At 41.2% G+C, this 12,660-nt stretch overlaps 1 protein-coding gene across 1 annotated transcript in view; it reads left to right on the top strand.

Annotated features, from left to right (window-relative positions):
* Nucleotides 1-437: 437 nt before the first annotated feature.
* Nucleotides 438-12,660, top strand: part of LOC143785248 (transmembrane protease serine 9-like) — a 91,305-nt gene continuing 79,082 nt past the window's right edge. Inside the window, exons 1-4 of the mRNA XM_077273974.1 lie at nt 438-621; nt 3,041-3,251; nt 10,176-10,450; nt 12,356-12,525. Of these exons, the coding sequence (XP_077130089.1) occupies nt 567-621; nt 3,041-3,251; nt 10,176-10,450; nt 12,356-12,525 (711 nt within the window). The 5' untranslated portion in view covers nt 438-566. The remainder of the gene's footprint in view (nt 622-3,040; nt 3,252-10,175; nt 10,451-12,355; nt 12,526-12,660) is intronic.

Here is a 12,660-nt window from a genome sequence, read left to right as displayed (position 1 = left end):
TCAGGGATGTCATAGGAGACCGGCAACTTGAGGGCTTTGGCAAGATATAAGGTATCTAGAAGAAGACTGAGAAATGTGGAGATGTCTGTTAGGAACATTGGGGTATGGAGAAGAAAATTTGAAGGTCAGAGGTTTCTGGAGCTGAGATTTTCCCCTGTAAGCAATGATTCCTTCCTACATACTGAGTCCGATGACGCCATTGCTTTCTCTGACATATATGGAATGAGACTGAATTCACAGGGAGGTTGTTGGGTAGCGGTGGACCTCAGAGCTGGCTACTCTCATGGCTTTGAATCCCACTATTGCTGGCTAAGCTTGTCCAACTGTCATAAAGGCCTCCACCTGATGAGTCAGAGGAACTTATCGGGTTAAAGTGTACAGCTCGAGGTTTTCCATATTGTAAAGATAGATCTTATATGGCGGTGTCAGGTGTCTGTCACTTTATGTGGTGCTGAGATTCTCATATGGGCTGAAACTTGAAGCTTTTCTCAGATGTATAAAACTTATCATGAGAAAGGAGGAAGAAGAAGGGGAAAGTCAGAGAAGGGAGAAGTCTCAGCCCTGTGATGGACGTTCTCCGACATCCCGGGTTCCTTGCGGTGATTGTTATGCTGGGTGCTGGTATGTAGACATCTGCTTCTCTCCATACTGTTCTGTGTAAAATCTCACTGACACTCCAGGGGCATAGTACGAGGCAGCACCAGACCCCTCTGTGCCTACAGACTAGATCTCTTCAGATCTGGAGGGAAAAGTCACTGAGGGCATTGACTAAACTGGTCGTGCACAATCTACGCAGGGAATTCCCTCGTCCATGATGAGTCTCCTGTATTTCAAGCCATAGGTAAAATTCAGACCCCAAATTCCTAACCAAGAAACCCATTACCAACAAAGTTTTTTTTTTTAATTTTAACTTTTTTTTTTTAACACCTATATTGTACATTAATCTGTATTTGAAGTATGAAACAAAAATCAAGTAATTTTCACTCCGGCCACTGGGGCGATTTTAGACTTTGTTTCGGGAAGTTTTGCGACTTTTTAAATATTGCAATTGATAAAATAGCTGCAAACATCTGGAAAATAAAAACCCTAACCACAATGAAGAGCAATAAAACCGCAAAAACATATAAAATATACTTATAAAAATGTGCAAATAAAAGCATAAATAGGCGCAAACGAAAACCAGGCTTAAAGAAATTAAAACTAGATAAAAAAAATATTAATTTCTTGCTCTTCTGTAAACTATTTTGGGGCTTTTGTAGACATTTCTGGGCATTTTGTGGACATTTCACAGTGTTGTTTGTAAATTTCGGAGTCATCTGTAGATATTGTTTTCTTTGGTTATTTGAGAACATTTCTTGGCCACCTGTGGATATTTTTGGTCTTTTGTGAACGTTGTTTTTCAGATAATTTTGAGTCTTCTCTAGACGTTTCTTGGCCTTCTTTAGACATCTCTTGTTCTACTGTGGATATGTTTTAGTCTTCCATGGATGTTTCTGAATAATTGTGGACATGTCAAGGTCTCCTGTGGATGTTTCTAGGTCTCTTTATGCTTATGGGTCATCTGTGGATGTTTCTTGTCATCCTCAGACAATAGATAAAAGTTTATGACACGTCTTTGGATTCTTTTGACATCTGCTGACATTTTCTGATGTTCAGTGGACGTTTCTTGGTCTTTGGTAGACAGTTGTTTTCTGTGGATGTTTTTTGGTCATGTAGAGAATTCTTGGTCATCTGTGGATATTTCTAGGTATTCGCTGAACATTTCTGACTCATGTGTTGGCAATTCCTAGTCCTCTGATAATGTTTTGAGTCTTTTGAGTCTTTTTAAGTCTTATGCGGACACTCTTTTTATTCACTGGACATTTCTTGGTCTTCTGTGGACATTTTGGAGTAATTTGTTAGCATTTTTTTTTATTTTCTGCAGATATTTCTAGGTTTTATGTCAATGTTTCTGGACATTTATTGGTCATTTGCAAATATATTTGAGTCATCTACAGACATTACTTCATCTTCTGTGGCATTTCTTCCTGATTTGTGGACATTACTTGGACTTCTATGGATGTCTGAGTCTTCTGTTCACATATTGTGTTTGAGGTGGACATTTTTTTTGCTGTGGACATTCCTTGATCTTATGTGGATGTCTCTGAATCATTTTTTGATGTCATGAAAGGATTTTGTTTGTCTTTTGTGGATGTTTCTGACTCTTGTGGACATTTCTTAGTCTTTTTAAGTTTCTGGGTCATTTGTGGTCAATTTGTCTGCCTTTTTTTCATCTCTCGGTATGTTGTGGATGTGGATGTTCCTGGGTCATATGTGGATTTGTATTTGTCTTTTGAGGACACTTCTAGGCCTTTGTATCTTTGTGTCATCTGTGCACTTTTCTTGGTCTTCCTCAGACATTTCTTGGTCTACTGTTGATATTTTTGGGTCTTCTATGGACATTTCTTGGTCTTTTGTGGACATTTATTGGTTAGGTGCTTGCAGTAAACAACATGTTGAAGTTTTCTGAACTACAGAAATATTCCTGGTTGCTGCTAATGATGTTTGTGGTTAGAATGTTGCTCCAGGTGTCGTGGAGAGTGAATTTAACAGCAATACCCTCTGAATGATTTTGAGAATGGTGGGTCAGTGTAAGGAAAGGAGAATAGTTTTGTAAGGGAGAATGGGGATGGCTGTGATTGAGAATATAGAGGGTGAAGTAATCTAGGAGACACTTAAATAGAGGTCCCCTGATACTCCTCAGAGGATAGCCTTAACCCGCCATAGAAACTGTCCTGTAATATTACAACAGTTTATATTAGGATGTGACCATTTTCTGATATTTAATATTTCTAAGTCAAAACTATAGGAATTTCCCAGCATTAGTAAGATAGTCCTGCATTTTCTGTGTAACAGCGCCCATCTTCTTCTTAAGTCAACTAAGGTATAGCAGTAATCTAGAATCGAGATGATTTATAGTGCCAGACCTAACCTGTCAACCAGAGTTGCTTTCTAATCTTGAACAATAATTTTTCTTTACTTTGTCTTCAAATGTTTCCAGTTAGTCCCACGATGTCCCTCACTCCTATGGCTGAAGTTGACCATTCTGTGTGCGGTTCCCCTGTGGTCAATACCAAGATAGTTGGAGGGACAGATGCTGTGGATGGAGAATGGCCCTGGCAAGTTAGCGTTCATTACAAAGGAAGTCATATTTGTGGTGGGTCCCTCATCTCCCATCACTGGGTACTGACTGCTGCTCACTGCTTTGAAAAGTAAGTGCATCCCATGAATGTGACAGTTTGAGCTCTGAGGTTCTACTTACATGAACAGCAATGTTGTTACTGATTCTCCAAATTTGCTACATTCTCAGGGGCCAATTTGAAAGGTGAATTCCTCTCAAGTTAGTCCTATACTTTCCTCATGGGCGGGTTCACTTGCACAAGCTCCCTCCCCTCAATATCCAGGAACATTGCAGAAATATCATTTCATCTACCAGGGATGGAGGCATCACCCCAGCTTGGTTACATCCTTTCCTTCTATATGAGCACCTCCTGGGGTTTCTGCATTCCATTCTCAGTCTCTCTAATAAAAAAGTAGCTCTTCTCGGTTGATGCTATAAGTTCCTCATGGGCAGGGCTAACCTGTACAAACTCCTCCCTCTCAATATTGAGAAGCATAGCAGATAGCTTTTCTTGTACTTGGGATAGGAGGGAGTCATCCCAGATTGGTCATACACTTTCCTTAGGTCAATTACACACATACAAGCTCCTTCCTCTGTTAACATCTACTTGGGATGGGATGTTTATTCCAAACTGGTCACATCCTTTCCTCCTGGTTTGCGGCATTCCCTTTTCAGCTTACCATGAGAAAAAATATATATTTTTGTTGGACCTATACTTTCCTCATAGACAGGGCTATCCTCTACATACTCCTCCCTCTGGTCAATATCTAGTAACCTAGCAGATACAAAGCATCATTTCTGCAAAATATGGGATAAAGTCTTCACAAATTGGTCATGCACTCTAGTCATGGGTGGCCTCATCTGTGCAAGATCCTACATCTTCTTAATTTCCAGAAACACTGCAGATAAAGCATCTCTTCTACTAGAAATAAGAGCTTCATTCAGATAGGTGAAAACCTTTTCTCCTGTACAAGGTTCGCAGTGGCCCATGAGAAATGGTAGTTCTTCTTGGTTAGTCTTATACGTTCCTCATGGGAGGGGTAAACCGGTATAAAATGTTACCTCTGAGAAACACGTTAATTGTGTTACTTTTTGCCATCTTTTTCTGCCAATATTTGTACTTTTAAGCTGCTTTTGTAACAAATTATCCTATTTCGATTATTTTTTGAAAAGCGGATAATAAACTCTTGCCTTTAATACTAAAGACATGAGAGCCCCTGAGGAAGCCAACGTGAAACGAGTGTTGGGGCTTTGCGGCATGTCACCTTATACATCCCACAAGGGGTAAGAACCTGTAGGGCATGGGGTGGGTATACATGCTTGGGAGGTTCTTGCTTTATACACTGCTTTCATTTTGAAGTAATACCTTCCATCTTACCTCATTAGGTCCCTGCACTATGCACTTCATTATGTAATTATCTGATGTACTAGGGATGCACATGTCGCCATCCATCTGATCTCGTTTCTATTATGTCTCTTGTAATGTTTTCAATTTACGTTATATGTATAAAATACATTGTTTATGTGAACATAATTGTGCGATAGACTTATACCGTTGTATATATTCTTTGGACGCATTGCTCCAATTTACTTCTTTAGTTTCATTCAGTTTTGGAGCGTCCTTCCTTAATGTTCTGCATAGGGCCTCGCCATAGAGTGTGCAGCCCCTGGTGCAGTTTAGCACTAATGGTTCTTTGTATGGTCTTTATTTATCTGTATATAAGCCACACCTACTATATATAACCCCACCCACCTGTATATACACTACACCTACTATATATAGCCCCTCCCACCTGTATATACACTACACCTACTATATATAGCCCCTCCCAGCTGTATATAAACCACACCTACTATATATAACCCCACCCACCTGTATATAAACCACACCTACTATATAACCCCTCCCACCTGTACATGAAGCACACCTATTATATCCAAATCCTCCCACCTGTATATAAACCACACCTACTATTTATAACCCCTCCCACCTGTATATGCACCACACCAAATATATCCAACTCCTCCCACCTGTATATAAACCATACCTACTCTGTATAACTCCTCCCACCTGTATATAAACCACACCTACTATATATAACCCCTCCAACATGTATGTAAAACACACTTACTATACATAACCCCACCCACCTGTATACAAACCACACCTACCATATAACCCCTCCCACCTGTATATGAACCACTCCTATTATATCAAAATCCTCCCACCTGTATATAAACAACACCTACTATGTATAACCCCTCCCACCTGCACATAAACCACACCTACTATATATAACCCCTCCCACCTGTATATAAACCACACCTACTATATATAACCCCACCCACCTGTATATAAACCACACCTACTATATAACCCCTCCCACCTGTACATGAAGCACACCTATTATATCCAAATCCTCCCACCTGTATATAAACCACACCTACTATTTATAACCCCTCCCACCTGTATATGCACCACACCAAATATATCCAACTCCTCCCACCTGTATATAAACCATACCTACTCTGTATAACTCCTCCCACCTGTATATAAACCACACCTACTATATATAACCCCTCCAACATGTATGTAAAACACACTTACTATACATAACCCCACCCACCTGTATACAAACCACACCTACCATATAACCCCTCCCACCTGTATATGAACCACTCCTATTATATCAAAATCCTCCCACCTGTATATAAACAACACCTACTATGTATAACCCCTCCCACCTGTATATAAACCACACCTACTATATATAACCCCTCCCACCTGTATATACACTACACCTACTATATATAACCCAACCCACCTATATATAAACCACACCTACTATATATAACCCCTCCCACCTGTATATACACTACACCTACTATATATAACCCCACCCACCTGTATATAAACCACACCTACTATATATAACCCCTCCCACCTGCATATACACTACACCTACTATATATAACCCCACCCACCTTTGTATAAACCACACCTACTATACATAACCCCTCCCAGCTGTATATAAACCACATCTACTGTACATAACCCCTCCCAGCTGTATATAAACCACACCTACTATATAACCCCTCCCACCTGTATATCCACTACACCTACTATATATAACCCCATCCACCTGTATATAAACCACACCTACTATACATAACCCCTCCCAGCTGTATATAAACCACACCTACTATATATAACCCCTCCCAGCTGTATATAAACCACACCTACTATATATACCCCTCCCAGCTGTATATAAACCACACCTACTATATATAACCCCTCCCAGCTGTATATAAACCACACCTACTATATATAACCCCACCCACCTGTAGATACACTACACCTACTATACATAACCCCTCCCAGCTGTATATAAACCACTCCTACTATATATAACCCCTCCCACCTGTAGATACACTACACCTACTATACATAACCCCTCCCAGCTGTATATAAACCACACCTACTATATATAACCCCTCCCACCTGTGTATACACTACACCTACTATATATAGCCCCTCCCACCTGTATATACACTACACCTACTATATATAGCCCCTCCCAGCTGTATATAAACCACACCTACTATATATAACCCCACCCACCTGTATATAAACCACACCTACTATATATAACCCCTCCCACCTGTATATACACTACACCTACTATATATAACCCCTCCCACCTGTATATAAACCACACCTACTATATATAGCCCCTCCCAACTGAATATAAACCACACCTACTATATATAACCCCTCCCAACTGTATATAAACCACACCTACTATATATAACCCCTCCCACCTGTATATACACTACACCTACTATACATAACCCCTCCCAGCTGTATATAAACCACACCTACTATATATAACCCCTCCCACCTGTATATACACTACACCTACTATATATAACCCCTCCCACCTGTATATACACCACACCTGCTATATATAACCCCTCCCACCTGTATATACACTACACCTACTATATATAACCCCACCCACCTGTATATAAACCACACCTGCTATATATAGCCCCTCCCACCTGTATATAAACCACACCTACTATATATAACCCCTCCCACCTGTATATAAATCACACCTACTATATATAACCCCTCCAACCTGTATATAAACCACACCTACTATATATAACCCCTCCCAGCTGTATATAAACCACACCTACTATATATAACCCCACCCACCTGTAGATAAACCACACCTACTATATATAACCCCTCCCAACTGTATATACACTACACCTACTATATATAACCCCACCCACCTGTATATAAACCACACCTACTATATATAGCCCCTCCCAACTGAATATAACCCACACCTACTATATATAACCCCTCCCACCTGTATATAAACCACACCTACTATATATAACCCCTCCCACCTGTATATACACTACACCTACTATATATACGCAACCCACCTGTATATAAACCACACCTACTATATATAGCCCCTCCAACCTGTATATACACCACACCTACTATATATAGCCCCTCCCAGCTGTATATAAACCACACCTACTATATATAATCCCACCCAGCTGTATATAAACCACACCTACTATATATAACCCCTCCCACCTGTATATACACTACACCTACTATATATAACCCCTCCCACCTGTATATACACTACACCTACTATATATAACCCCTCCCAGCTGTATATAAACCACACCTACTATATATATCCCCTCCCAGCTGTATATAAACCACACCTACTATATATAACCCCTCCCACCTGTAGATAAGCCACACCTACTATACATAACCCCTCCCAGCTGTATATATACCACACCTACTATATATAATCCCTTCCACCTGTATATAAACCACACCTACTATATATAACCCCTCCCACCTGTATATACACTACACCTACTATATATAATCCCACCCACCTGTATATAAACCACACCTACTATATATAACCCCTCCCACCTGTATATAAACCACACCTACTATATATAGCCCCTCCCACCTGTATATAACCCACACCTACTATATATAACCCCTCCCAGCTGTATATAAACCACACCTACTATATATAACCCCTCCCACCTGTATATAAACCACACCTACTATATATAGCCCCTCCCAACTGAATATAAACCACACCTACTATATATAACCCCTCCCAACTGTATATAAACCACATCTACTATATATAACCCCTCCCACCTGTATATACACTACACCTACTATATATAATCCCACCCACCTGTATATAAACCACACCTACTATATATAACCCCTCCCACCTGTATATAAACCACACCTACTATACATAACCCCTCCCACCTGTATATACACTACACCTACTATATTAAACCCCTCCCACCTGTATATAAACCACACCTACTATATATAGCCCCTCCCACCTGTATATAACCCACACCTACTATATATAACCCCTCCCAGCTGTATATAAACCACACCTACTATATATAACCCCTCCCACCTGTAGATAAACCACACCTACTATATATAGCCCCTCCCAACTGAATATAACCCACACCTACTATATATAACCCCTCCCACCTGTATATAAACCACACCTACTATATATAACCCCTCCCACCTGTATATACACTACACCTACTATATATAACGCAAACCACCTGTATATAAACCATACCTACTATATATAGCCCCTCCAACCTGTATATAAACCACACCTACTATATATAACCCCTCCCACCTGTATATACACTACACCTACTATATATAATCCCACCCAGCTGTATATAAACCACACCTACTATATATAACCCCTCCCACCTGTATATACACTACACCTACTATACATAACCCCTACCAGCTGTATATAAACCACACCTACTATATATAACCCCTCCCACCTGTAGATACACCACACCTACTATATATAATCCCACCCACCTGTATATAAACCACACCTACTATATATAACCCCTCCCAACTGAATATAACCCACACCTACTATATATAACCCCTCCCACCTGTATATAAACCACACCTACTATATATAACCCCTCCCACCTGTATATACACTACACCTACTATATATAACCCCTCCCACCTGTATATAAACCACACCTACTATATATAACCCCTCCCACCTGTATATACACTACGCCTACTATATATAACGCAACCCACCTGTATATAAACCACACCTACTATATATAGCCCCTCCAACCTGTATATAAACCACACCTACTATATATAGCCCCTCCAACCTGTATATAAACCACACCTACTATATATATCCCCTCCCAGCTGTATATAAACCACACCTACTATATATAACCCCTCCCACCTGTAGATAAACCACACCTACTATACATAACCCCTCCCAGCTGTATATAAACCACACCTACTATATATAATCCCTTCCACCTGTATATAAACCACACCTACTATATATAACCCCTCCCACCTGTATATAAACCACACCTACTATATATAATCCCACCCACCTGTATATAAACCACACCTACTATATATAACCCCTCCCACCTGTATATAAACCACACCTACTATACATAACCCCTCCCACCTGTATATACACTACACCTACTATATTAAACCCCTCCCACCTGTATATAAACCACACCTACTATACATAACCCCTCCCACCTGTAGATAAACCACACCTACTATATATAACCCCTCCCAGCTGTATATAAACCACACCTACTATATATAACCCCTCCCACCTGTAGATAAACCACACCTACTATACATAACCCCTCCCACCTGTAGATAAACCACACCTACCATACATAACCCCTCCCACCTGTAGATAAACCACACCTACCATACATAACCCCTCCCACCTGTAGATAAACCACACCTACTATACATAACCCCTCCCACCTGTAGATAAACCACACCTCTTTTTATTAAACAATCCACATTTTCTACACTTTGTGAAGTTCCCGTTTTCCCCCCAAGTTGTCACTTTCTGTGCGGCCATTATCTCGTTCCCAGCTCCGTTTCGCCGGTGGATTATAAAGTTTTCTTGGGTTTATATCGCCTTCCGGCTCAGACTCCACCTCACACTGTCATCTCTGAAGTCCAAGCCCTCATCCCTAACCCAGAATTTGTGGGGATCGGGAGCCGAGGGGACATCACCCTACTGCAGCTCTCCAGTCCGGTCAACTACACCAAGTACATCCAGCCCATCTGCCTGCCCGCCGCCTCCGTCACCTTCCCCTGTGGCCTGGAGTGCTGGGTCACCGGCTGGGGCCACACGTCTTTCTACGGTGAGTCCGTCTGTCTGTTATATTCAGACTCATTGCTGCATTTTTAAGGGAATCAGATTTTCAACATTTACAAGATCTCTGCTTGCTGTCACTGACAGTTCTTGCTTTCATCTAGAAGTCGGAAGCCTTAGTTGTTTCAGTGTCCACAATCCTTTCCGAGTGAAACCCTGTAACGAGATTATCCCCTGCAAAAGCAGGATGAAGTCAGGCAGAATGAGATGATCTGGAAATCTCTTATTTTCACATTTTATCACACAGAGAACAGATCAGATGGACATTTGTCCTTTTCATTTGAAAAATGATCTCATTTACAAATTGATGTCAGTGATGCATCTCAGAACAGCTAGGACTGGGATACAAATGGATGGAAAAGTAAGTACGGTAGTTCTGCTGAAAAACAACCGGAGGGTCAATGTTCAGCTAAGTCACATAACTCTATATAAGTAGATCATGTGAGAGAGGCAGAGTCTCCCAGAAGCAAACATGGTCAGAGGTCACCAATCTGTCACCAACTGGGGCTAAAAATTATAGAATCATTTCAGGAAAATGTTCCTCAACGCAAAATTGCAAACACTTTGAATATCCCAAATCTCCAGCCCAAGATCTCATGATAAGATTCAGAGATTGTGGAGAAATCCAAGTTCACAAGACACAAGACCGACGATCTGTATTGGAGGCCCATGATCTCTGGGTCCTAAAGCAGCATGACCTTAAATCCAGGTGTAATCCCAGAAACACTGCCGCCTACTCTGGGACACAGCTCATTTATAATGGAAAACTGTTCTGTAGTCAGATGAATGAGAATGTGAAGTTCTTTATGGAAACCCTGGAGGCTGCATCCTGCAGACTCGGGGGGTAGGGTGGGAGAGGAAGCATTCAGATTATTATCGAGGAAAGGGAACATCCAGCTTGTTATTGAGGAGAGTGACCATCCAGATTGTTATCGAGGAGAGGGACCATCCAGCTTCTTATCAAGGAGAAGGGCCATCCAGCTGGTTATCGAGAAGAGGAACAATCTAGCTTGTTATCGAGAAGAGGGACCATCCAGCTTGTTATCGAGAAGAGGGACCATCCAGCTTGTTATCAAGGAGAGTGAAATCCAGATGGTTATCGAGGTGGGAATATTCAACTTTTTATTGAGGAGAGGCACCATGTCTATGGGTGGGACAGTGCACACATGAAAAGCTATATTAGTACTGAATCTTATATAGAGGGGTTAGAACGACATCTGGTCCCTATAGACAACGTCTATTTCATGGAAGGCCTTGTGTATTTCAGCAGAACAATGCTAAATTATATCTCTCATCAATAATGGGACAAAATTCCTTTCCCAAAACTCCAGCGATTGTCTCCTCACTCCCCCCATTGTTTCCAGATTATTGTAAGGAAGGGGACAAGGCACAAGTACAAATGTAAAAACAGCGCAGACACAATGGTGGACACAGACCAGGCAAAGTGGCAGACAAGGCTCAGCACAATAGTGGACACGGCCCAGGCACAATGGTGAACAGAGTCTTGGCACAATGGTAGACATTGCTGGACCCAATGGTGGACAGAATCCTGTCACAATGGTGGACAGCCCAGGCACAATGGTGGACATCACCCGGACACAATGGTGGACATCGCCCGGACACAATGGTGGACAGAATCCTGTCACAATGGTGGATACAGCCCAGGCAGAATGGTGGACATGGCACAAAGGCAGACACAGCCCGGACACCACAGTTAATTATTTTAAATGAAATGGAAAAATGTCCGTTCAATGTTTGATCTGTTCTTTGTTCTGTGTGATAAAATATACGAGATTTACAGATCATTGCTTCTGGTTTTCTCTACATTTTCCGAAGCGTCCCAACTTTTTGGAAGTTGAAGTAGTAAGAAAATCCACTGCTTTCTCATTATCAGGAGATCTTCCAATTAATGGAACCCTTCAGAAGGTCATGACCCCAATCATCGACCAAAAGACATGTGATACAATGTACCATCTGTGGTCCTTAGAAAGTGAGACAACCATCATCGTCCAGGAAGACCAAATATGCTCTGGATATATTGAGGGACAAAAAGATTCCTGCCAGGTAGGTGGCATTAATGTGGATAGATGGATACTAAAGAAAGGTTCTCACTAAGGAACCGAAACGTTGCCATGTTGGGCGACGTTTCAGTTAAATAAGAAGCTTTTTTCACTTCAACAGTGTGCTGCCTACAATCTT

This window comes from Ranitomeya variabilis, chromosome 7 (genome assembly GCF_051348905.1).
Source record: "Ranitomeya variabilis isolate aRanVar5 chromosome 7, aRanVar5.hap1, whole genome shotgun sequence".
Taxonomy (NCBI): Eukaryota; Metazoa; Chordata; class Amphibia; order Anura; family Dendrobatidae; genus Ranitomeya; species Ranitomeya variabilis.
The sequence above is the reverse complement of the archived record's forward strand: the minus strand, read 5'-3'. Positions and strand labels throughout refer to the sequence as shown.